Source organism: Emys orbicularis, chromosome 25 (assembly GCF_028017835.1).
Source record: "Emys orbicularis isolate rEmyOrb1 chromosome 25, rEmyOrb1.hap1, whole genome shotgun sequence".
Classification (NCBI taxonomy): domain Eukaryota; kingdom Metazoa; phylum Chordata; order Testudines; family Emydidae; genus Emys; species Emys orbicularis.
Window position 1 is genome coordinate 8,809,201 of NC_088707.1, and position 25,798 is coordinate 8,834,998.

Consider the following 25,798-nt stretch of genomic DNA (forward strand, 5'->3'; position numbering starts at 1 on the left):
AAAAAACAAATAAAAACACTTGGGAAATTCCAAACCCAAAAAACTGTTGTTTAAAAAATAAAAATAAAAGTGATGGTTGCTTGCAGTTACCCCTTCCTTCCTTTACAGAACCCACGCCCTGAAAAGCAAGGAAATGAATAGCGAGGGGCATCTGAGATATCACCAACCACATGACAGACCCCTTCTTATCGCGTATAACTGATCACCAACCGAAGATGAGTCAACACTGTGATGCAGATGCGAAAAAGACTAATATCGTTCTGGGCAGTAGTAAGAGGAGGGTCGTAGGTAAGACACGGGAGGTCATTGTCCCGGTCTACTCGGCACCGGGGAGGCCTTAGCTGGAGCACTGCGTCCAGTTCTGGGCACCGCACGTTAGGAAAGATGTGGACAAACTGGAGAGAGTCCAGAGGAGAGCAACAAAAATGATCAAAGGTTTAGAAAACCTGCCCTGTGAGGAAAGGGTAAAAAAACAGGGCATGTTCAGTCTGGAAAAAAGAAGACTGAGGGGGACCCGATAACAGTCTGTGAATACGTTAAGGGCTGTTAGAAAGAGGACGGGGATCAATTGTTCCCCTTGTCCACAGAAGGTAGGACAAGAAGTGATGGGCTTGATCTGCTGCAAGGGAGATTTAGGTTAGACATTAGGGAAAGCTTTCGAACTGGGAGGGAAGCTCTGGACTAGGCTTCCAGGGGAGGTTTGGGAATCCCCATCTCCGGAGGTCTGTTGGACAAACCTTGGTCAGGGCTGGTGTAGGTTTACTTGGTCCTGCCTCAGGGCAGGGGACTGGACTTCTCAAGATCTCTCCCAGCCACAGGCACTGACTCCATGGGTGCTTCAGGGCTCAAGCACCCATGGGAAAAAAAAAAGTGGGTGCTCAGCACCCACCAGCCACAGTTGTTTGGTGGCGTTGACAATCAGCTGTTGGGGAGGTGCCACGATCAGCTGTTTGGTGGCTGTGGGAGGTGCGTGGGGGAGGGCAGAGAGCAGCAAGCGGCGAGCAGAGGCCTTGGGGGAGGGGTTAGAGCGAGGGCAGGGCCTTGGGGGAGGGGTGGAGTGGGGATGGGGCTCGGGCAGAGCAGGGGTGGAGCAAACCCAGGGAAAAATAAAAGCCATTTTAAATTCTCCTTTGCCAGGATGCCGGCCAAAAAAACTTGACAATGATGAGGCAGCTGGTGTGGTGAGACCAGTGCCAGTCATGCCAACCAGTATGGCCTCACGATTTCCCTTGTGCTCCTGTCTGGCTGCATCCACCAGCGGTCTCTTGTCCCGTGCTTCGACTGGAAGCTTTTGGGGGAGGGAACCATCTTTTTGTTCTGTGTTTCTACAGCACATAGGGCCACGGGGTTGTGGTTCATGACGGGGGCTGCACGCGGCTGCTGCAGTATGAAGCAGTAATAAAATATAGGTGCACATTAGTGATGAGATTCATCACCCCAAAAGCCAGCCCCCAGATCTATACCGAATGATGCCATCTGCTGGTGAGGAGACATGCTATCCTAATTAAACTCTGTACTCTTCTTCTCAAGATGTCAAATGACGAGGGGTTTGCCATTATGGTCAACTGCCAACTGATCAGTAGAGCAGATAATATTTCCCATTTAATGGTATTTCTTACAAGTAAATATAGAGGAACTGGACTCAGGATGACAAAGAGCAGTAACACAAAACACTCCTCCAGCAATTGCTGGGTCAGAGTTAGACCCACATTTATGGAACTGTGCGGCTGTGTCTACGCCGCCCGCGGCAGCAACCTAGGGAGAGGTGGGCTTCAGAGCCCAGGTTCCAGCCCACGCCACAACTTCAGAGCGCTGCTGTAGCGTGAGCCCTGCTAACCCGAGTCTCCCTGTCCTGGGCTGCTGCTGGCCATGTAGCCGTGGTAGGGCCGGCTCCAGGCACCAGCTCAGCAAACAGGTGCTTGGGGCGGCCAAGGGGAAGGGGCGGCACGTCGGGCTCTTCGGCAGCAATTCGGCGGCGGGTCCCTCGGTCCCTCTCGGAGGGAAGGACCTGCCCCCGAAGTGCCGCCAAAGAAGAAAGCGGCACGGTGGAGCTGCCGCCAAAGTGCCGCCGATCACGATCGCGGCTTTTCCCCCCCGCCGCTTGGGGCAGCAAAAACCCTGGAGCTGGCCCTGAGCCGTGGCCTATAAGAGCCACGGGGTTTTGTGTTATGTGGGTGGTGGGAGAGTTAGCACGGCCTTAGCATGTCTTGTCTTTGCCCTTGAATGAGTGGGTTGCGTACGCCAGGTGGAAGCTGAGTACGTTGCTGTCCCTTAGCAGGCGCCGAAGCGCTTCCCAGGCCCAGTGTAGGAGTTGGGCTCCCTTGGGACTGGGTTAGGGGTTGGAGGGGGGACTGGGAGAAAACAGCTCCTTCCCTCCCATGGCTCCAGCTAGTCCTAGCGATTGTGGGACTCCGCCCATTTCTTCTCAGCCCGTGGGCGTGGTGCGACCCAGGGCACTCCCCCTAGTACCTGTCCTGAGGGTCCCCTGGTCTTGGGCTAATGACTGAACACCAGGCTAGGAGTCAGGAACTCCTGGGTTCTGTTCTTGGCTTTGACACTAACTCATTGTGTGGCCTTGGGCTGGTCACCCGCCCCTGGCTCTGTGCCTTAGTTTCCCCCTGTTTAAAATGGGGGTAGGGATACCTACCTATCTCACAGAGCAGCAGGGTGAGTAATTAGTTAATATTTGTATAGCACCTTGAAAATATAAAGCACTCAGGATTACGATGAGAAACAGACCCCAGACACAAAGTTTGGGGTGCTTGGACTTGGGGTTTGGTTTGGCTCATTATAATGCAAATGGACCAGAAGCAAATTTTGAATCAGGATCTGAATTTTTCCAAAGCTGGGGGTGGGTGTCCATACCTAGCATTCTGGCTTGGGCCCATCCCTAATTATTAGTATCAATGTCTAATCTAAACTATTTTCTTCAGTAATATCATGTGGCTGTGAGTTCCTCAGGTTAATTACACATTGTGTTGCTTGGCTTCCATTTCGCCTTGACCTGGTGCTTGTCAAGCACATGGAGCAGGGTGAAAATCTGCAAGCTGACCCAATGATGTCCCCAGCGAGGGGAATACATTCCTCGCCCGAGAGGCGAGATGGACTCTTTTTTATAATTGACTGTCCTCTCTTCTCCTCGGGTTCACAGCACCCCGTTCTGGATGGCTAGTGTCTAAGGAGGAGGGCTTCTCCCGATGGCGAAGGCTCAAAGGGGTCTGAACGAAGGCCTTTCTCTCATAATGCTGCTCTCCCATTGATCCCCTTCGCTCCCTCATCGCGGCCTTTCCAGATGCTAATTAAACTGGACTGAAGTTTATTTAAATGCCGTCCTTTCCCTGTCACCCAAAGCACAACCTGCTTTGCTTAGCAACCAGCGGCGCAGAGAGGAAGTTGGATCGATACGCACTCCAGAGCCTTTCCCCAGCACCCAACGGAAACTGACGCTGGAGCATAGCAGTGGGCTTTCAGTTCAGCTTCAAACCACCGGCAGCTCAGCACGCAGCCAGGGAAAGCCTAGGAGAGCACACCCTAGCCTCCTGACCTCCCCAGCCACCAAGCTAAGTAGTGGGTATCTAGCTAGCTAAGTAATGGGTCTGCGTGGAGACAGACGGACCCACTGTTCATTCACACGGCTCCAATCACGCACCCATGCGATACTGACGCGATCTCATCTTGCCCTGCTTTCTTCCAGCCCGAACTAAAAGCACTGAGAGTGGGACAGGGGCAGTGGAGATGGGCTCAGAATTCTGCAGGGTGCCCACCACGGAGCTAGGAGCCTTCCCAAAGCAAGCAGCACCATAAATTGCCTTCCTATTTCCCTCCCCACGGATGCCTCAGGGTTATTGGCAGCGGCTCTGCAGGACCCGGGACCCAGATCCCTGCCTGGCAGCGACTCAGCCCCGTGGGGGAGGCGGTTCCCCTCTCATCAGCCAGGCACTCACCGCATTCATGTCGATACCGTTGGTGTAGGACCAGGCGTGCTGGAAGTACTCCTCCAGGCGCTGGCGCAGGGGGTTGGGGATCTGGTGGAAGCGGATGAACTCCTTCACCCTCAGCATCTGGGTGTGGTAGCGGGCCGTGCCCGAGTACAGGCGCTGGATGATGGCAGAGACGTTGCCGAAGATGCTGGCGTACATCAGAGCTGCAAGGAGAGGGCTGGGGTCAGGGATCCCGCAGAAGGGATCGACCTTTCGTGAAGCGAGGGTTGGAACTGCTCCTTGACACGCCCCACGGACAGCAGCTCCAACCCCCTCCTGGCTGCCTTCTCATCAAGACACCTGATCCCCTCCCACGGCCCCCATGTGTCACGGCTGCTTCCCTTGCTGATCCAGGGGGATGTGTGCTGCTGCAGGCTCCCAGCCGCGGGGGGTCATGGATGGCTAGGGGGACTCATGCTGGGGATCGGGGGCATGTCTGGCAGCGGGATGGGGGGCTGTAGGGCCAAAGCACACTGGGGATTGGAGTTGTCTCTTGGGTCAGGCTGGGGGGGGGATCAATCCATGCAAAAGTCCCTTACCCTGTTTCTTAGCTGCCAGAAACCGTCTCTCTCTCTGGTCTAGTGCCTCCTGCCTACCCCTCCAAATGCTTAGCACAGGCAGTCTCTGGTTGTCATGGATCTGGGAGCAGGCCAGTTTCCTACACTTGACTCTCAGGAGCCTCCCCAAGCCAAGCTGGGTTCTCAATGCAGAGAATACCTGCTACAGGCAGCTGTCTGCACCCAGGTGCTGGGCCGGACAAGCTCTCCCCACCCTTCTCAATATGAGCTAACCCACTCCTCTCCCCAGAGCAGCCCCTGTGGCCTCTGGCCACCACTGCATCCCAGGAGGGCGCGTGGGAACAGGCAGGAGTGGGGAGGTCCCCCAGGTGAGGGTCATGTGGCCCAAGAGGGCGAGTGGGCAGCAGATGAGAGGTCCCCCAGCTGAGGGTCATGTGGCCCAGGAAGGTGAGTGGGGAGTGGGCAGCAGATGGGAGGTCCCCCAGCTGAGGGTCATGTGGCCCAGGAGGGCGAGTGGGGACCAGGCTGGGAGGCCTGGCCAGGTACTCACAGCCAATCAGCATGACACAGATGGAGAAGATCTTCTCGGAGTTGGTGTTGGGGGAGACGTTGCCGAAGCCCACGCTGGTGAGGCTGCTGAAGGTGAAGTAGAGCGCCGTGACGTACTTGTCCTTGATGGAGGGGCCGGACGAGAGGTCGCTGTCATTGTAGCGCTTGCCGATCTGGTCACCCAGGTTGTCCAGCCATCCGATCTTGTGCTCCATGTAGGGCCGCTCCACGTTGCCGATGGCGTACCAGATACAGGCCAGCCAGTGGGCGATGAGGGCGAAGGTGCACATGAGCAGGAAGAGCACGGCCGCCCCGTACTCGGAGTAGCGGTCCAGTTTACGGGCCACACGCACCAGGCGTAGCAGCCGGGCTGTCTTCAGCAGCCCGATCAGCGTGGTGGTCTGCAGATGGGACAAGTGGGGAAAGGAAATCAGCCAGCAACCAAATGGAATCCTCAGTGGAGGCGACAATTAGAACTGGGGACGAGGAGCCAGGACTCCTGGGTTCCATTCATGCCTCTGGGATACAGTGTGGTCTAGTGGTTAGAACAGAGGCTTGGGAGTCAGGATTCCTGGGTCCTCGTCCCAGCTCGGGACAGGAAGGACCATTTAGTGGTTTAGGAAAGAAGCCAAGACTCTTTGGTTGTAGTCCTGGCTCTGAGAAGGGAGGTCTCTATTAGTGAGAGCAGACGACTGGGCGTCAGGACTCCTGGGTCCTTTCCCAGCCTTGCCACTCATTTGGCCAAGTCCCTCATCTCTCTGTGCTCAGTTCAAAGGGGATAATAACCCTGAGGGAGGGAAGCATAATTAATGAGTGTTGGTAACTCGCTTTTGAGATCCTTGGGGCTAAGGATGTGCGAAATATCAGGACCTGGTGTTCCAGATTGAAAAGTTTCAGAGTAGCAGCCGTGTTAGTCTGTATCCGCAAAAATAACAGGAGTACTTGTGGCACCTTAGAGACTAACAAATTTATTAGAGCATAAGCTTTCATGGGCTACAACCCACTTCTTCGGATGCATATAGAGTGAAACATATATTGAGGAGATATATATACACACATACAGAGAGCATGAACAGGTGGGAGTTGTCTTACCAAGTCTGAGAGGCCAATTAAGTAAGAGAAAAAAAACTTGTGAAGTGATAATCAAGGTAGCCCAGTTTTTTTTCTCTTACTTAATTGGCCTCTCAGACTTGGTAAGACAACTCCCACCTGTTCATGCTCTCTGTATGTGTGTGTATATATATCTCCTCAATATATGTTTCACTCTATATGCATCCGAAGAAGTGGGTTGTAGCCCATGAAAGCTTATGCTCTAATAAATTTGTTAGTCTCTAAGGTGCCACAAGTACTCCTGTTATTTTTGCAGATTGAAAAGGGCAATCCCCAGCTGTGAACCGAAACGCCAATCAATTCCCGCTGAGCGGCTCCCTGGCTGATGGGGCAGGCGACAGGCCAGAGTAACAAGGCTCCTGGCCACAAAGGCCACAGTAACTAACAAGCTACAAAACTCCAATCGGAATCACAGAGGCACAACCACGCGGTTCGCACCATCCCCAGCACCTTTCACGTGGGGAAATGGAGGCAGAGGGGGCAGGGACTTGGCTGAGGCGACACCAGGATTCAGCGGCAGAGCCAGGGGACAATGCCAGCCCATGGAGAGGCTTAGGGAACCCCCCCAAACACCTGAGACTGGAGACTGACATATCAGCCCCCCCCCCCCCCCCGGCAGTAAGCCATCCTGGCCTTCAGGAGCTGCTATTTCTATGGGGAGGGGATGGAATCATGTCTGGGGCCGCTGGCCCCACTGATCAACTCCTCCCCCTCCCCCCCAGTGCTGCCTGCACGCCAGGGAACAGCTGTTCAGCGGTGTGCAGGAGGCACTGGGAGGATGAGGGAGGAGCGGGGATGGGGCACACTTGGGGGAGGGGATGGAATCATGTCTGGGGCCGCTGGCCCCACTGATCAACTCCTCCCCCTCTCCCCCAATGCTGCCTGCACTCCACGGAACAGCTGTTGCCCGGCGTGCAGGTGGCACTGGGAGGGGGGGGGGAAGAGGTGGAGCGGGAAGAGGCTCCCCTCTATCCCATCTCTCTCCTTAGCCATCTCTTCCTATATACAGCCTTTTCTCCCTGTCTGTCCATGGAGGACAGCCCGCTCAGAGTAAGGCGACTCCTGCAGTGTCTCTGTGCCAGTCCTCTAAGGCGGGACTCAGACTTTGGCTATCTGCTATTTTAAAGTTGCAAATAAACCCAAAACAAAGTAACCTCTTGGCCACAACACTTCCTGGACCCAGCTCCTCTCCTATCCCAGCTTCACCTAACGTTCCCCAGGAGATGGTGCAGACAAGCCTTCTTAACTTGCCTGCTGGCTCCTGATTGGTTTTTGTCTCTTCCCAGCCCTTCTAGGCCCTTGGAGGACTAAGTCTTGTTGGTATCTTCTCTTGAGTGGGTTTCTCATATGTAGGAGACTGTCATGGTGCCTCCAGCAGGGGGTAGAGCAGGCCAGATAGAATTATAAAATATCAGGGTTGGAAGGGACCTCAGGAGGTCATCTAGTCCAACTCCCTGCTCAATCCTCAGACAGATTTTTGCCCCAGAACCCTAAGTGGCCCCCTCAAGGATTGAACTTGCAACCCTAGGTTTAGCAGGCCAATGCTCAAACCACTATCCATCTAACCACCCACCCCTTTATCCATCTATCCATGTCTCTCCCTCCCCCATCTGTAATTCCATCGTCAATATGGTGTTTGGGCACCAGAAACCCCAGGCAGACTGGTCTCTACTCTACCCTCTAAGGGCTCAGCCCAGGTCTCTGGGTTCTGCGTCGTACCACTGCTCACCTCATCAGAGCCGGAGCGGAAGATGAGCAGGTCGAAGGGGATGGCAGCCACCATGTCGATAAGGAACCAGCCCTTGAAGTAATGGATGGCGATCTTGCCAGGGTGGCTCACCACCTCGTCGTTGATGTTGACATAGGTGGTGCGGAAGTTGATGATGATGTCCACAATGAACATGATGTCCACGATGAGGTCGATGATGTTGAGCGGGTTGCAGGAGTAGCCGCAGTTCCAGCGCTTCTCCTCCTGCTCCTCGTTGAGCAGGAAGGCGGCCGAGTAGGGCGTGAAGACGGCCGTGTAGATGACCAGCAGCAGGATCAGCCAGTCCCACACCGCCTTGAAGGGGCTGTAGTGCAGGATGGTCCATCGGTGGATCCGCGGCGCCTGCAGCTTGTACTCCGGGAGGACGTCCGCGCCCAGCGACAGGACCTGCCAGGGAGATGGGCACGGGAGGGGCACAGGGGATGCAAGAACCAGGGGGAAGGTGGGCTTAGAAGGTCCTGGAGTCCAACTTTGCCTGATGGCACCAAGTGTCCTCAACATCTCTTTGCTCTGCCCTTCCCCAATCAACCCTCCCAACTGCTCTGCCCTCCCCCAAGCACCCACAGGTGTTCTTCCAATGTCACCCCCCCCCAAAATAAGGTGAGCTCGCTCTCTCTCCTGCCTCCAGCATGCTGTTGCTTGTAAGAGGCCTAGGATCATTGGTCACCATTCAACAGCGGGGCGGGGGTGGGCAAGATGGGATATTACGAAACAGACTGTCACTCCATTTATCCAAGAGCTCCTGGTCCCCATTTCAAGGCAGGCAGCAATGACTGGGTAGAGGCCAGCTGTGGGCCCAAAGAGAAGCTATAAATCTGGCCTGAATTTCAGCGCAACTGCAGTAAGCACTTAATGGAATTCAGGTCAGTGATTCTCCTTTAGTTGACTCATCGGCACCAAGTTTCTAATCTGCCAGGGGGTGCTCACCCTGACTCCACCCTGGCCCCGCCGCGCTGCACCCCTTCCCCCAAGACCCCACCCTTGCCCCACCTCTTCCCGCCCCCGCTCCATCCCGCCCCCGCCCCGCCTCTTCCCACTCTACCTCTTCCCGCCCCTGCTCCGTCCCTGCCCCGCCTCTTCCCACCCCTGCTCCATCCTCACCCCGCCTCTTCCCGCTCCACCTCTTCCTGCCCCCACTCCGTCCCTGCCCCGCCTCTTCCCGCTCCACCTCTTCCCGCCCCCACTCCGTCCCGCCTCTTCCCGCTCCACCTCTTCCCGCCCCCGCTCCGTCCCGCCTCTTCCCGCTCCACCTCTTCCCGCCCCTGCTCCGTCCCGCCTCTTCCCGCTCCACCTCTTCCCGCCCCTGCTCCGTCCCGCCTCTTCCCGCTCCACCTCTTCCCGCCCCTGCTCCGTCCCGCCTCTTCCCGCTCCACCTCTTCCCGCCCCTGCTCCGTCCCGCCTCTTCCCGCTCCACCTCTTCCCGCCCCTGCTCCCCCTCTTCCCGCTCCCCCTCTTCCCGCCCCCACTCCGTCCCTGCCCTGCCTCTTCCCACCCCTGCTCCATCCTCACCCCGCCTCTTCCCGCCCCCGCTCCGTCCCTGCCCCGCCTCTTCCCGCCCCTGCTCCATCCCCACCCCGCCTCTTCCCGCTCCACCTCTTCCCGCCCCCGCTCCATCCCCGCCCCACCTCTTCCCACCCCATTTCACCCCCCTCTCCTGAGCGCCTCCTGCACACTGCTGAACAGCTGATTGCGGTGGGCGGGAGGAGCTGGGAGGGAGGGAGAAAGGGGGGAAGCTGATCCACGGCGTCAAAATGACCACGGCAAGACACTGTGTGACAAGATCGGTGTGATGAGGTAGTGGCAGCAGTAGGGCCCCACATGGGGCTGAGGAGGGAAGGAACCATCAAGGAAGGGCCAAGGGTACATATAGCGAAGTATCATGCACTGGAGCCCTGCCTTGCTCCGGAGCCCAGGAGAAAACTTCCTCTCCCTTGCTGTAGTTTCATTGAGTTTCCGGCCAGACGGGACCATTAGCTCATCTCGTCTAACACAGGCCACTGTATGTCACCCCTATGGTGAGCTTACTGGCTCCAGCCCCCCTAGGGTCCATCTGACCAGGACACAGTGGGGAGATGCCAGGGGAGGTCTCGGATTCCCCAGTGGCCTGACAGAGGAGGGAGTTCATCTCCACGAAACGGAGGGATAGTTCGGGGTCTTTCCAAATCCAAGGGGAGCCGGAACCCATCTGGTTGGCACCTGCTGCCCGGAGGTCAGGGGAGGGATGTTCAGCCCTCAGGGTCCCAAACACTAGGTGAACCAGCAGCTCTAGACTTCCTGGGCCCCGAAGGGAGAGGCCAGACGCCTGCTCTGCTCCAGTATCTTCTGCACCGCGCCCCAGCAGGATGGAGGAGGGAGCCACCCAAAAGTACCGCGGAGAAAAGCCAGCCCAGCAGGGTGGCCCTTGCTCACAGGCAGAGCCAGGCAGCGCTGCACAGCGAGAGCCCTGGCCTGGCCTCCCATGAATAACACGGGGTGTCCATTTGCCTACACCCGTGGCTGAGCCAGGACGTTGCCCACCATCCAGGGTTGAGCGTAAGGCCCCGGCCTGGTTGGTGCCGGCTCTTTGCTGGCTCGCTGGCTGGAAGGTAAAGGTCCCATAGCCCAGCGAGAGGAGTCTGAGGGGACCTACCTTTCCCTCCCCCTCCTCACTAGGCTCCCCCTGCTATTGCTGTGTTTGGGATTCGCTGCCCTCTGAGCCGCCAACCCATAATGCTTAGACACCATGATGACGGCCGCTATGGAAACTCCCACGATAGACCATCAGGGCCCAATTTTCCTCCCACTGACACCAGGTTTACACCACTGGTGTCCATGGAGTTACTCCTGATTTGTGCCAGTGAGCGACGAGGACAAGGCCCTTAATCCTGCCAGCGCTTTGGGCCTGATGCTCCATTGCCAAGAGGGGTAACGCGCTCCCAGGGCAGGATGGGCGTGTTTCACACTCGCTTGGCACTGGACGTGACGGCAGCAGGCGGCCTGGTCCTAGGGGCGTGGCAGGAACCGAGCAACCCCAGGTGTGCCTTTGCCTCTTGATCCTCCTACTCCCCCCCCCCCCGCGTACTTCTGGGGGTGAGCTTTACCAGAGCATCCACTGGGCTCCCTGGGTTTCCTTTTACCTGGCTGGTGTCCCTCCAGATACTGTCCACAGTCCCCTCCGTGTGCTCTCCCCTCATCGGCCCCAGCATTAACAAACCCAGCTGTCTAGGGCGAGTCCAGATCAGCGACGCCCCATTCAGATTGACCCCCCCAACCACCATATGTGTGTCTCAGCCCCACCCTGCCACCCACTAGCCAGCCCTGCAAACCAGGGCCTCTCCACTGACCAATGGTCCTGCCCTGCATCTGCCTCCTCCAGCCAATGCCTCTCGACTGCCAGCCCCTTGCCCGCTGCCCCACCGTTAGGGTAATTCCTGCCTGTCCACGTCCCGCCCTGAAACTTAACAGCTGCTGGACCATGGCGTGGTTTGGATTCCCTGCACCCAGGCCCGGCTCCCCCCACAGGCAGCACAATGGTGTCTCTCACACACACGGGTACATGCATGCCCAGACCCACATGCACACACGCCGGCAAAGGGCATTCAGGAGCCTGTCGCAGATTAATCAAAATCAATCAATGGCCAGGCCCCGGGTGGGGAGGAAGCCACCAATCAAGAGCTGGGAAGGCCAAAGACGTGGCTGGCAAGGGAGGGAGAGGGAGTGGAAAAAGTGACCGAAATCCAATTGTTCCGAAGGGGGATGTGCGGAGGCAGCGCTGGCGGGGTCAGGGAACCGACCTCCTCGTCCCGACAGGAGCAAATCGGGGCAAGGGGAGGGGAACTGGGACCCTCCCCCCCGAGCAATGCAAAGGATGCAGGGGGCAGGATCAAGCTGCCTTTAAGCCTGGCAGCAATGCCAGGGCATGATCCAAAGTCCTTTGGAGCCAACAGGAAGCACTCCCATGGATTGTACTAGACTTTGGATCAGAGCCCGAGTAACAATCACAGCAGAGCAGGAAGCCCGTATGATACATCCCAACGGGGGCCTGATCCTGAGCGACTCCTCACAGCCCACTCATGGCAGTAGGAGTCAGGTGGTCTCAGCCCCTCCGTGGGTCTAACCTTTGGGGGTGGCTAACACAGCTCCCCTGCCCTGCTCTGAGAGCTGCACATACGCTGCTCACGTGCCAAGTTCCGCGTGATCTTTCTCAGCCGGCTTCCGGCACACGCCACCTGCCCGAGCTCCGGCCTTTTGGTTTCAAGGCTGAAATGAACGTTTCAACATTAATCGGTGGAGCCGGGGAAGGAGCAAGGGAGGTTGGCTTGTGGAATTAAAAAGGCTTCTCGCTTGGCTGACCCTGCCCAAAGCGGAGGGATTTGGGGACCCTTCGAACTGAGAACAAAACGTGAGAGAGAAAAAACATCCCCCAGAATTACAGCCCAGAGCCAAGCCCTAAGTTCCAGCTAGTCTGTGTCTCCGTCCATCCTCTCCAGCGATCCTACCCAGCCAATGCATCCATCTAGGGAAGGAATCCTGATCATCTACCAGCTCCAGTCATCGTAGCCAAGGCACCCGTTCACCCTTGCCAATGCTCTATGGGATTTCTAACGCATCTGCTGCTTTCATATCCAAGAACCACTGGGTGTGACTCATAAATCTGGAGTAACTTCTCTGACTTTAGCGGGCTCACTCCAGATTCACTCTGGAGTAACCAAGAGCAGGATTTAGTCAGTGTCTCCTGGTCCACGGCGGGGGGGAGGGAGGGTTGTTTGCTTTTAGTAGCTGTGAGACCCAAACTCCCAGAACCCGCAGAACGTCTGGCGGCAGAACAGGCGGGGAGAAGGATCACGTCTTTCCCCTTCGCCCCTTCAATCCTGCCTCACTGCATCAACCCAAACCCAGCAGGTCTCTGACTAGCCCGATGCACCCAGTGCAGGAGGGGATGCTGAGCCGGCAGTAAGGGGCCCCAGGCAGGGCCATGAGCTCAAGGCTGGTTCCCAGGCAGAGATTTGTACGTTCATCGCAGACGTGTGCGGCTGACCCCTCTGTGGCTTTAAAAGTCCAGCGCACAAGGGAGGCTGGGCCGCTCCACGCCAGCTCCCCACCCTCCCACCCCCGGCAGGAGTTTCTGCCTCCCCAGAGAGCAGGGCTGGCTAGGTCAAGTGGGAGTTGTTTCCTGGGGAAAGGACGGCTTCCCCCGCCCCCCTCCCCCGCAAAGAAAAGAGCCAATGTGTCCTGGCTCCCCCCTGGGGTTTAATTCACTCTAGGGACAAACGCCCCCTGGAGCTGCTCTCCCCATGGCAATAGCATTCTCCCCCTATCTCAGCCTTGCCCGTCCCCCCATCCCATCCGTTCGTCTCACTGCTTACCGGCTTCAGCTTCAGTTTCAGGCTCATGGTGTGCTGGAAGTAAGGCTGTGTGTGAGCAGGGAGCGAGGCACAGGCGGGGAGAGGATCCGTGTTCCCCAGCACAGACCTCTGGTGCTTACATCACTGCCCAGGGCAGAGCTGTGACCACACGCGACCCAGCCTCCGCCCCACCCCGGCCCCACTACCAGTGTCTGCTGCCTGCCAGACAGTGCGGCTTCAACCTGCTAGACACGGCACTTACCACCCTGCCTGGCGCCTCTGCGCGGGAACTCAGACCCTCCCCTGCACACACGGCGGCTGCCTGGGGCTTGGGGTCAACGCTGCCCTGGTCTCCCTCCGGCCCCTTCGGGGCAGACTCCTGTCTGCCGCGCTCAGTGCGCTGAAAGGGAGCGGGGGGAACTGACATGCTGCGGTGCCACTCAGAGCCCCACACAGTTTAGCTGATGGTCCTCAGGCCTGGCTGGCAGACCCCCTTCCTCCCCCCCCCCCGCTAGCCCAGGATTGGGGAGCAGACAGGGTGGATCCCAACACCTGACGATGCACCTCAACCCTGACCAGGCTCCCCACACCCAGCTCTGCCTCTGAACCCCAGTCCTGACCCACAGCCCCCTGCTATCCCAGCCCTGGGCTCCCCACACCCAGCTCTGCCAGTGCCCCTCAATCCTGACCCACAGCCCCCTGCTATCCCAGCCCTGGATTCCCCACACAGCTCTGCCAGTGCCCCATAATCCCAACCCACAGCCCCCTGCTACCCCAGCCCTGGGCTTCCCACACCCAGCTCTGCCAGTGCCCCATAATCCGGACCCACAGCCCCCTGCTACCCCAGCCCTGGGCTCCCCACACCTAGCTCTGCCAGTTCCCCATAATCCCGACCCACAGCCCCCTGCTACCCCAGCCCTGGGCTCCCCACACCCAGCTCTGCTGCTGCACCTCAACCCTGACTCGGTGGTGGCTTGGTGATGGGGATCAGTGTCTGCTGAAAGCTGGGATGAGGGTGCCCAGAATTCCTGTCTCCCTGTTCAATGAGCCAGTCTTTGGACTCAGGTCTCCCTGGTGAAGGCCAGACCAGGGCACCGATAACCAGCCGGGCACCTTGTGCGAGGAAGAGGCATTTGGGGCACACAACATGCCCCAGGGGACTGACGATGCTGTAATGCTCTCGGCCTGCACACGAGCTGGTGCTGGCCAGACCTCGGCGGAGCTGGGGCCCCAGTCTGAGCTCTGTCACTCTGCACCCACAAGCCACCACAGCTCACAAGAATGGCCAGACTGGGTCAGACCAGCGGTCCGTCTAGCTCAGGATCCGGTCTTCCGACAGTGGCCGGTGCCAGATGCTTCAGCTCATGGTCCTAGAGCGTGGCCCCTGGATACCCGGCTCTCCTGAAACTGGGCTCTGTGGGATGGGGGCTTTTGTTACCCCAGGTGTCCATATAGCACCCAGCATCCTGACTGGGGCCTCCACTATACACAGGGCCTGATGAGGACCAGCTCCTCCAATGCCTAGAACTCCTCCTCCCTGCCTGCCTTGGCCAGGGGACTTTGTGGCTTCATCTCAGCCAATGTCTCCCAGGAGGAACCTCCTCCAGCACAGCTCCCGCGTCCACCTCCCTCTTCTGAGCTCCCATCACCACCTGTGCCACATCATCCCGCCACTCCCCTGCCTTCAGCCTCTCGCCTTGACTCCTGCAGCAGCTCCCTTCCCTGAGGCCACCCATTGCCACCCTGCCAGTCTCCTGCTGCTGCCAAGCTGGGCCCGGGGGCTCTGGTTTGGTTGGGGGCAGTCAGGGGGATCAGCTGTGTAAGGACCCCAGTACTGGCGTCAGTACAGATGAATGGCTCCTACTGTCCCAGGCCACAGGAGCGACCGCGGGATGAGGCCAACGTGCTCCGTGCACTTGTAGTCGAATCAAGCAGTGACCCCAGATGGGGCGAGGCCGCGGCTGTCAATCATACGCTCTGCAGGAGTCAGCCTCTGGTTCTCCCAGTTGCTGAGTCGTTACTTACACGGAGCACTAATGGGATTTCACCACCCGCTTTGCCTTGCTCGTGAATTATTTATCGTCACGGGGACTCGGCCAGGGGCATCTCTCCTGGTCCTGAGCGGATGCTCGGACCCCAGGCTGGCCCATGGGAGGCACACGGGGCCCGATTCCCTCTTGCCATGCACTCGGTGTCATCACTTGCAGCAGTGCCACGCGGGGGGACGTTGCCACCGTTGTGGTTTAGCAGCACTTCGTGCTCCCTTTGCACGGGGGGTGGGGGACAAGGCAATGCGCAGGGATGTCCTCAGCACCCTTGCTTGTGAGCAGCTGCTGCGAGTGTTTGTGGGTCTGGGCCCGGGTCTAAGGGACACCCTGGGGCTTGATCCAATGGCAGAGCCAGCCAGCAGCAGGCGTTAGAGCAGGGCTCGTCCGAGCAGGGTCCAGCGGCTCTGAGGGCTCCCGCGGGACCCCACCCGCATCTTTCAAAGGAGCTGCCACCAAAACAATTACCCCAGAGCCCAGCCCAGGCTGGGGTAGGGGGTTAGCCCTGGACGGCTCAGCTCTGCTCCCTTTGTATCGCTCTGAGCTCATTTTCCTGCCTGACCTCTGCCTTCCCTCCCCCACCCACTTTCCTTCTCCTGGCCTGTCAATCTCTCCCCCACCCCCTGGAGCCCACCCCCAGCTCTTTCTCGCCCCTCCAGCCCCTGGCAGGCAGGATCCGGGCACCCCGACTCCCTGATGACTGAGTCACTCTTTGCGCTGACCCAGCCAGGGCTGCAGGAGCTGGGCTGACATTTCAGCACCTGCAAGCCAAAGGGGCGTGAAGAGCTGCTCCAGAGAAAACAGGAACTGGTAACCAGGCCTCCCGCAGCCTCTCACCTGGGCCAGGGGCCCGCAGTGCCAGGCTGGACATGGGGAGTGACCGCCCCTGGTCTACCTGGGCCTGACCCCCGTGAAATGGGACAGAGAAAGGTCTGCACCTCAGTGGGCACAAGGCCCCTCCAAGCTCTGCTGAGCCTCCTCAATGCTGACCTGCTGCTCCCCTGAGCTCCCCCCAGCCAGCTCTGCCAATGTCCCTCTACCCCCCTCTGCCACCTCCCATTATTCCAGCCCCAGGAAGTCCCCATGAACCTTGCCCCCTGTGCCTAATTAGATGACAGCTCCTTGATGTGAATATGCGACCCGAGGGGACTCAGGCTGAGAGGGGGAGGCTCATCTCACCTGGGATCCAGGCTCGCAATAGAAAGCGGGGCCAGGGGGAGGAGGGGTTTAGCCCCATGGATGTTGGGTGTGTGTCGCTGGCGCTAGCCTGAGCGCGCACAGCCAAACCAGGGCCCGAGTACGGCTTAGTGCAGGGCTGGGCAAACTTTTTGGCCTGAGGGCCGCATCAGGTTTTGTAAATTGTATGGAGGGCCAGTTAGGGGAGGGGGTCGTGGCCTGGCCCCCATCTCCTATCTGCCTCCCCCGGGACTCCTGCCCCGTCCAACCCGCCCTGTTCCCTGACAGCCTCTCTGGGAACCCTGCCCCATCCACACACCCCCGCTCCCTGTCCCTTGACTGGCACCGGACGCCCGCCGCCCCATCCAACCCCTCCTCTCATTCCTGATGACCCCCCCCAGGACCCCTGCCCCCATTCAACCCCCTGTTCCCCCCCCCAACCCCTATCCACACCCCCCGCCCCCTGACCACCACCCCTGAACTTCCCCGCCCCCTACCCAACCCCCCCGCCCCCTGCCCCTGGCTTACCGCGCTGCCTGGAGCACCGGTGGCTGGCGGTGCTACAGCCGTGCCAGCCGGGTGAAGCCAGGCCACGCTGCCGCCCCTGCCACCACCACACAGCACAGAGCACCGAGTCAGGCCGGGCTCTGCCCCGCCGCCCAGAGCATTGTGCCGGCGGCGGAGTGAGCTGAGGCTGCGGGGGAGGGGGGACAGCAGGGGAGGGGCCGGGGGCGAGCCTCCCAGGCCAGGAGCTCAGGGGCTGGGCAGGATGGTCCCGCGGGCCGGATGTGGCCCACGGGCTGTAGTTTGCCCCGCAGGCCGTAGTTTGCCCACCTCTGGCCTAGTGGTTAGAACAGGGGGCTGGAAGTCAGGACTCCGGCATTATGTTCTCCCTTCTGGAGGAAAGTGGGATTTTGAGGTTGCAGCAGGGGCTGGGGGACAGGATTCCTGGGTTCCTTGCCCAGCTCTGGGGGAAACGTCATCTAGCGGTTCAATACGGTGCACGGGGGGGTCGAGATCCAGCAGAGACCACCCAGAACCCAGCCGGCCTGGAGATTTAAGGGGAGAGGGGAATGGACATTTCCCAGAACACTCGCTGTGGATCCATGCCCGGGCCGGTGGGGAGCACACAGGCTCGATGCTGGCCCTCCCGCCCGCAGCAGGGACCTGTCAGCTTCAATCCCGTCACCTCCCAGCCACCTAATGACCCAGTATCGACAGGCTGGTGTGGCCGAGCCAGCGTCAGCCCCGTCGCCTAGCAGCGGGTCCCTGTGCATCGCGGCTGGCTGCCTCTGCCAGGCACGCTGGGCCCTCCGGCCCTGGTGCACATGGCATCCAAAGTCAATGTGCCGCTCGGGGTGGAGGCTTTTAGGGGGAAGCAGGAGAGGGGAGAAGTGTGCCCCTTGAGCCATTCCTAGGGGCTTGGCGGGGGAAGTGGGTGCTGGAGGAGGCTCCTCTCCCAAGTGCCAGCATTTGCCAGCTAGTTTAAGTAGGGTTACCATTCGTCCGGATTTACCCGGACATGTTCTGCTTTTTGTGTTAAAAATAGCGTCCGGGGGGGAATTTGTAAATCACTAAAAATGTCCGGGATTTCCCCCCCATGCAGAGCGAGGCGTGGCTGGGAAGGGCTGCAGGAAATTCAGCCGCTCGCATGGGGCTCTGGCAGCCAGAGTCCTTCCCCCGCAGCTTGCCGGGCTGGACTCCGGAGCAGCTGTAGAGCTCCCCCTCCCCGCCCCCCCCGCGCATTCCGAGCCGGCCGGCCTGCCGGGCCGTTTGCATCGGGCCTCGGCAGCGCCTCCTCCCCTGCTGCCCAGCGCCCCGCTCCGGCAGCACTGGGTGGGGTGGGACCGGGTTGTGTGTTGCGCTGGGGAGCGCAGCCACGTGTCCGGCTCCGCACAGAGCCCAACACCATGTTCTGAGCGGCAGGGTAAGGGGGCCAGGGGGCAGGAGAAGGGGCAGGGAGATTTTGGAGGGGGCAGTCAAGAGACGGGGGGGTCGGGAGTTCGGGGGGGGCTTTTTGGGGGGGTGGAGAAGGTTTTGGGCAGTCAGGGTACAGGTAGGGGGTAGGGTCCTGGGGGGCAGTTAGGGTGGGGGGTCTTAGGAGAGGGCAGTTAGGGGACAAGGAACAGGGAGGCTTAGGTAGGGGGTGGGGTTCTGGAGGGCAGTTAGGAGCAGGGGTCCCAGGAGGGGGCAGTCAGGGGACAAGGAGCGGGGGGGGGGGTTGGGAGTTCTGGGGGCGGGGCTGTCAGGGGGCAGGGGTGGGGAGAGGGATCGGAGCAGTCACGGGACAGGGAGCAGAGGGGTTTAGATGGGTCAGGAGTTCTGGGGGGGACTGTCAGGGGGTGGGGAGTGGTTGGATGGGGCGTGGGAGTCCCAGGGGTCTGTCTGGGGGTGGGGGGGTGGATAAGGGTTGGGGCAATCAGGGTACAGGTAGGGGGTAGGGTCCTAGGGGGCCAGTTAGGATGGGGGGAGGGTCTCAGGAGGGGGCAGTCAGGGGACAAGGAACGGGGGGAGGGTTGGGGGTTCTGAGGGGGGCGGGAAGTGGGAGGGGCAGGGGCAGGGCTAGGGCGGGGCTCCTCCCGTCCTCTTTTTTGCTTGTTGAAATATGGTAACCCTAGTTTAAGGGCACATTACCAACCCCTCTGGGGCCTAGTGGATTGAACACCAGGCTGGGAATCAGGATGCTGGTTGTTGTTTTTTTACCCAACTCTGGGAGGGGAGTGGGGTCTAGTGGTTACAACATGGGACTAGAAGGAAGGACTCCTGGGCTCCATTCCTGCTTCTGGGAGTGGGAATGGGATTGAGTGGTTAAAGCAGGAGTCTGCAAGTCTGGATTCCTTTCCCAGCTCGGGGAGAGAATGTTGTCTAGTGGCTAAAGCAGGCAATCTGGGGGCCTTGACTGCTGGTGTCCTTTTCTAGGTCTGGGAGGCAGGTTGGCATAGTGGATAGAGCATTGGGCCATGGAGCCGAGATTCCTGGATGTTATTCCTGGCTCTGCCCGAGACGTCCTGCATTACTTTTGGACAAGTCACTTGTGCTCCCTGTGCCTCAGTTTCCCCATCTGTAAAAGGGAGATAAAGAGACTGACCCCTTGGGAGCACCTTCCAGACACCCAAGAAGAGACAGGCCCTAACCCAAGGAGCTCACAGGAGCCTTGCAAGATCCTTGGATGAAATGTGCTCTCTAGGTGCAAAGGATAAACAGTAATGCTGCTATATGGTTATTAATAATAATAATTACTCCCACACTACCCCCTGGGTAATAGCTGCTTTCACTCCTACCGTCCCGTCTGCACTCCACATCAGAGCAATTCTTAACGACTTTTAATTCATTCAGTTAAACTCAAACAACATCCTGTGTGCTTCTTTAAAACCCGTGTCTTTTATTTGCTTATGAGGTGGAACCCAGCCTGGCCGCCAGTCCTGCACTCCCCGCCCCCCCAGCTCTCGGTCTCTCTTAGGGTGGGTCCCAAATCCTGGGGATTGACAGCCCTTGTATAATTTGCACCCCAGTTAGTGACTCCGCGATGGTTATTCCCCAGTGTCTAATCCCTTCTTGGCACCTACTGAGCTATTAGCCTCAATCACATCCTGCAGCAGAGAGTTCCACAGGTGACCCAAAGACCTTCCAGAATAAAAAATTGGGGGCAAAACCCTAACTTGCTTTGCACAGGTGAGCTGGGGGGTGGGGAAAGGGTGCAGGGAGCCCCTCTGCATGAGCAGAGCACAAGTGGGAGTTACAGCAACATTCAGGGGCTCTGGCTGACGCCCAGGAGTTCCACACATCCAGAGATGCGGCTTCCTTTGTGTGTTCTGCCATGAGGTGGCACTGTGCCTGGGCCCATCCCTCCCAAGCCATCCAGGAACATAAGAACAGCCACACTGGGTCAGACCAAAGGTCCATCTAGCCCCGTATCCTGTCTTCCGACAATGGCCAATGCCAGGTGCCCCAGAGGAAATGAACAGAGCAGGTCATCATCAAGTGATCCATCCCCTGTCGCCCATTCCCAGCTTCTGGCAAACAGAGGCTAGGGACACCATTCCTGCCCACCCTGGCTAATAGCCATTGATGGACCCATCCTCCATGAATGTATCTAGTTCTTTTTTGAACCCTGTTATAGTCTTGGCCTTCACAATATCCTCTGGCAAAGAGTTCCACAGGTTGCTTCTGTTGTGTGAGGAAATACTTCCTTTTGTTTGTTTTAAACCTGCTGCCTATTAATTTCATTTGATGCCCCCTGGTTTTTGTGTTACGAGAAGGAGTAAATAACACTTCCTTATTTACTTTCTCCACACCAGTCATGATTTTATAGACCTCAATCATATCCCCCCCTCCGTTGTCTCTTTTCCAAGCTGAAAAGTCCCAGTCTTATTAATCTATCCTCATATGACAGCCGTTCCATACCCCTAATCATTTTTGGTGCCCATTTCTGTACCTTTTCCAAGTCCAATATATCTTTTTTTGAGATGGGGCGACCACATCGGCACGCAGTATTCAAGATGTGGGCGTACCATGGATTTAGATAGAGGCAATATGATATTTTCTGTCTTATTATCTATCCCTTTCCTAACGATTCCCAACAGTCTGTTTGCTTTTTTGACTGCTGCTGCACATTGAGTGGATGTTTTCAGAGAACTATCCACAGTGACTCCAAGATCTCTTTCTTGAGTGGCAACAGCTAATTTAGACCCCAGCATTTTATATGTATAGGTGGGATTATATTTTCCAATGTGCATTACTTTGCATTGGAAATCATCAACATTGACTTTCATCTGCCATTTTGTTGCCCAGTCACCCACGTTGGAGAGATCCGTTTGTAGCTCTTCGCTGTTTGCCTGGGACTTAACGATCTTGAGTAGTTTTGTATCATCTGCAAATTTTGCCACCTCCCTGTTTACCCCTTTTTCCAGATCACTTATGAATATGTTGAACAGGACTGGGCCCAGTACAGACCCCTGGGGGACACCACTATTTACCTCTCTCCATTCTGAAGACCTTCTGCTCTTTCACTAGTGTCTCTCTGCGGGTCTCACTCCCTGAGCTCAATGGGCCATTGCTGAGCCATTCACGTCTGCGGGTGGAAGCGGGAATACCTGCGGTTGGGCGTGTAAGGCCATAGACACCAGGGATGTGGAGTCTCAGTCTATGCATTAGAGGAACCGGGCTCTCTGCTCTCTGACAGACCTACCTGTAGGCGGGAAGGAGGCGGCCGGGTGTTTCCCAGTTAATGTAACTCCCCCCCCATGCCCCCTTCCCTTCCAAGGAGCCTGGAAAATGGAAATACCATCACCATGCGCAGCATCCCATATGGTGAAGGGACACTGCCACCTGGTGGCTGCCGGAGGAACAATCAGCAGCTCTGCTCGCTGGTGTCACCTCCACCAATTCCAGCACTCAAAGCACAGAAAGGAGACCTCGGCAGCACACACACAGACGGCCCAGCCCTGCGGTTGGCTGGGGAGGGGAGGGGGAGATCTCTTGAAGAGTGGGGGGCCAGGAAAAGCCATGCCAAAGGCAGGTACGTCCAAGGCCGCCCGGGGGGGGCAAGAGGGGCAATTTCCCCCAGGCCCTGCAGGGGCCCCCACGAGAATATAGTATTGCAACTTTTTTTTTAATGGAAGGGGCCCCCAAAATTGCTTTGCCCCAGGCCCCCTGAATCCTCTGGGCAGCCCTGGGTACATCCTCTTCCCCCCGCAGCTGGGCAGAAAAACATGCCAGGCCTGTAGCCTATTCAAGAGTAAGAAAAAAGAAAGTCAATCTGACTTATTTCAGGGGTGCATGACTGAAGGTGCAGATTTCACTTACACACACACACACCATGCGGCTCTCCCTGCCCGCTCCCATTGCTGCTGAGACACAAACAAGAGTTTTCACCCAGGAAAAACGACACTCTTGTCGTGGAGGGTTGCTGCCAAGATGAACAGCTTGTTGGCGCCAGGAAAGAACGATGGTGTCGTGCCAGCCAACAGCAAGGGAGAGCCTCCCAGCTGGCACCAATCTGCAAAGGTTTCCACGGAGCGCCGCCCCTTACGCCGGCTGAGGATCTGGCCCATTCCCTTCGCCAAAGCTCCACTGATCACCAGCGGAGGGCCGGGCCCACAGGCTCAGGGCTGAACTGTTCTGTGCCTGGCCTGAGCCCAAACACCTCCCAGCAAGCAACCGAGCAGATGAGAGAGAGGGAGGAGGGGGGAGATGGTGATTATTATGGGCTAGATCTTAACTGTGCCATCTGCCCTATTGTATCCCTGCTCCCCCCTTGCTCTGGGGGAGGAGGAATTACTTCAACCCTTTGCTCAAGCCGCTCCCGCCTTAAATATGCCCACCAGCTACTCTGGCTAATAAATAAGGGGGTGGAACCAAGGGCCAGGGCTCCACCTAGTCCCCGCCCCTCTCTGCCGTACGGCCCCACCCCTCAGAGGCTTGTAGTGGAGGGTGAAAGGCAAGTAGTAGCCACAATCCGAGCAGAGGAGTAAGGGAGAATGGACCTCCCCGTGATTCCCCTGCATGGCTGAGGAGGGCAATGACAATCCAGCCCTAGTGACTGTACCCCCAAACAGTGACAGCAACCCCACAGCGCGACCTCCCCCGCACGGTGGCTCCTAGTCACTGTGGGGTTTGCCCTAGAGCGGGCCCCCTGGGTTGGACAGACAGACAGCGTCATGGCCAGCATCCAGCAGACGCTGGTTTTCTGGGGTTAAAAACATGTCGGAACGTGTCTGGAGCCCATCTTGGCCATGATCTCTTGTTCTCTGCCATGGAGTGAGGGAAGCCCTCTGGAGAGCCACGCGCATGCACTGAGCCCACACGGGCACTGGGAACAGCTTTCAGTGGGGCAGCCATGGGGGAGCCCAGGTGCAAAGAGCAAAGCACGGACAGAAAGAGTGAAACACTGCCAGGTGGGTGTGTCCGTCCCCAGCCCCGGCTGTGCCGGAGAGGAGACATGGAACTGAATACCAAGTACGCAGGGACCCTTCCCTGTCCCCGCTCAGCCGCTCCATGAAATGCGTGAATCTCCCTCTGCCCTGCGGCTGTTCCACAAACGATCACAAGTGTCCCCACCATGCTATGGCCGATGGGGAACGGCCTCACTCAGCCCCCAGGATCCCGACTTCTCCCCACGGGACACGTAGTCTGGCCAGGGAGGCCAGCCCACAAGGGAGAATGGGGACCTGAGCCACACCTCCCAGGAGGCAGTGCGGCCCTTGTAGGGAAATGCCCTTTAACGTTGACTTGACCCCAATGTGACATTTGGCCATTTCCAACTCAACACTTTTCGGAACTTTTCGTTCCGTGAAAAATCTCAAGATTTCAACAGTTTGACCCACAAAAGAAAAAAAAAAAAGTTATCAAAATATTGCAATTTCTTGTGGGACAGAAATTCCAATTTTCGCTCAGCTCCACAAACTCATGTGATCTGCCCCTCCCCTCCAAATCTGCTCCACAAATTAGTACGCACGCCCCCCACCCTGCCCCATGCATTAGCATGATCTTTCCCTCCACCTCCCAGGAGTGCCCCTGGCCTGGGGAGAACTCCTCCCCACCCCCCGTACCTGTGTGACTTTCTCGGTGACGTTCTGCGTGCGCTCCGTCACCTTGTGGGGCGCAATGATCTCGATCTCAGTGGTGGAGCCCGAGCGGTGCTTCTCCAGGTTGAACTCCACAAAGTTGAGGGTGAACTGCGGGATCTGGCTGATGGTGCGGTACCTTGTGAGGTCTGAGTCCGAGGTGGAGTTCTGGGGGTTGGGCTTGACTTGGGAGGCCTCTGGAACAAACCCAGGAAGGAGAGAAACACTCAGGAGGGCGTCAAAAACAACGATTAACCATCAGCGTCCTAGTCTCTGTGGACAAGGGAGCCCGGGATAAGCCGTCTGAGAGAACCTATCTGGAGACACAACGCTATTGCGATGGGCCCATTTTGCATTGGTACCCAAACCCAAAGGCCAAAATTCTCCAAAGCCCCTCGTGATCTTGGGTGCCCAACTTAAGGCGCTTGAAAGGGGCTTGGTTTTCAGAAAGAGCTGAGCACCCACCCCCTAAAAACCAAGCCCCTCTGAGGCGTCTCAAGCTTGGTGCCGAAAAACAGCAGCACCTAAATCCCTAGTCACTGCCGAAGCATAGGCCAATTGGCCTTGATTCTGATAGCCACCATTGGTGGTGGCCGACGCGGCGGTGGCAGGATATGAATGTAAACAGAATCCAGAAAACTGTCAAAGCCCTAAAATTATAGACAGGGCCCATCAGGCAAGACTCTTGAGGCGGTTTTGCCTCAGCTGCTCCTGCCCTCCGAGCTGGGTGGGCTGTTCGTCCTGGCTCCTCAAACTAACATCTGCTGGAGGGACGGGGGTGGAGTGCTGCTTTGGTAGGGCAGAGAGAGCCCAGCTGGAGTCCTACGATCTGCCTCCAAAGCCGTACTGCATCCCATCCAATCCATCCCTATGGGCCAGGGCAGGATGGTTCCCTGTAGGGGATTTTCTAGCGTTCTTCTGGTCTAGTTTAATGTTCCAGGCATTAAGGCTTCTTCTACCCCTTTCCCTGGGACATGATTCTCCAGCCCAGTGGATCTCACCAGCAGGACATTTTCCCTAAAACACCCTCAAGTTTTCCAATATAAACAGCTTACATGTCAACCTTCCGTCATTCCACCCCGTTCTCCCAGCTAGTCTCATTCCCCAGCTCCTTGGGGTTTACAACCTTTCAATATCTGTGGACGCTCATGTTCCCCTGCCTGACGGCGGCTTAGCCAAGCGGCACATATTCAGCTCATTACAGTTTTCCTCCTCAATCAATCCCTCCAGCCTGCTGACCGTTTTAGTTTCTTTTCTCTGGTCCCCAACCTACTGGACAGTATCTTTCTTATGAGAACGAGGAGCCCAGAAATGCATTTGTCCCAGAGTCTTACAGAGGAGGACTACTTCTTCCCTGCCTCAATGCATGATACCTCTGCCGCCGCCCCAAAGTGCACTGGCCTTCTTTGAGACATTGCAAACTCCGGTCTATTTTATTGTCCACTCTCACCTCAAGGGGCCAGAGGGCCAGAAGAACAAAACAAGGGTGGGACTGCCCTACCCTTAGTCCCCGTGAAGTCAATGGTGAAGCTCCCACTGATGTCAATGGGAACAGAGGAAGGCCAACACTGACGGCTTAGGAAAATCCCACCTTTAGTGGGGAGATTTTCACACATGCTCAGCACACTGAGTTCTTCTGAAAGTCTAGATGCAGGGGTCACGCTGGGGGCTGTGGAGCAAATCTGGCCCTCATTTAGGGGCCTAAATGGAAACTGGAGCTGGATTTTCTGAAGAGCTCAATTGTGGGTGCTGAGCACTTGAAA

The 25,798-nt window shown here is 57.7% G+C and overlaps 1 protein-coding gene across 1 annotated transcript in view; it reads right to left on the reverse strand.

The window, feature by feature from the left end:
* KCNH6 (potassium voltage-gated channel subfamily H member 6) overlaps window positions 1–25,798 on the reverse strand; it is a 99,132-nt gene that overhangs the window by 10,336 nt on the left and 62,998 nt on the right. Inside the window, exons 4-7 of the mRNA XM_065422540.1 lie at window positions 24,021–24,174; window positions 7,887–8,312; window positions 5,049–5,448; window positions 3,945–4,144 (exon numbers count right to left, since the gene is read on the reverse strand). Coding sequence (XP_065278612.1) covers window positions 3,945–4,144; window positions 5,049–5,448; window positions 7,887–8,312; window positions 24,021–24,174 — 1,180 coding nt within the window. The remainder of the gene's footprint in view (window positions 1–3,944; window positions 4,145–5,048; window positions 5,449–7,886; window positions 8,313–24,020; window positions 24,175–25,798) is intronic.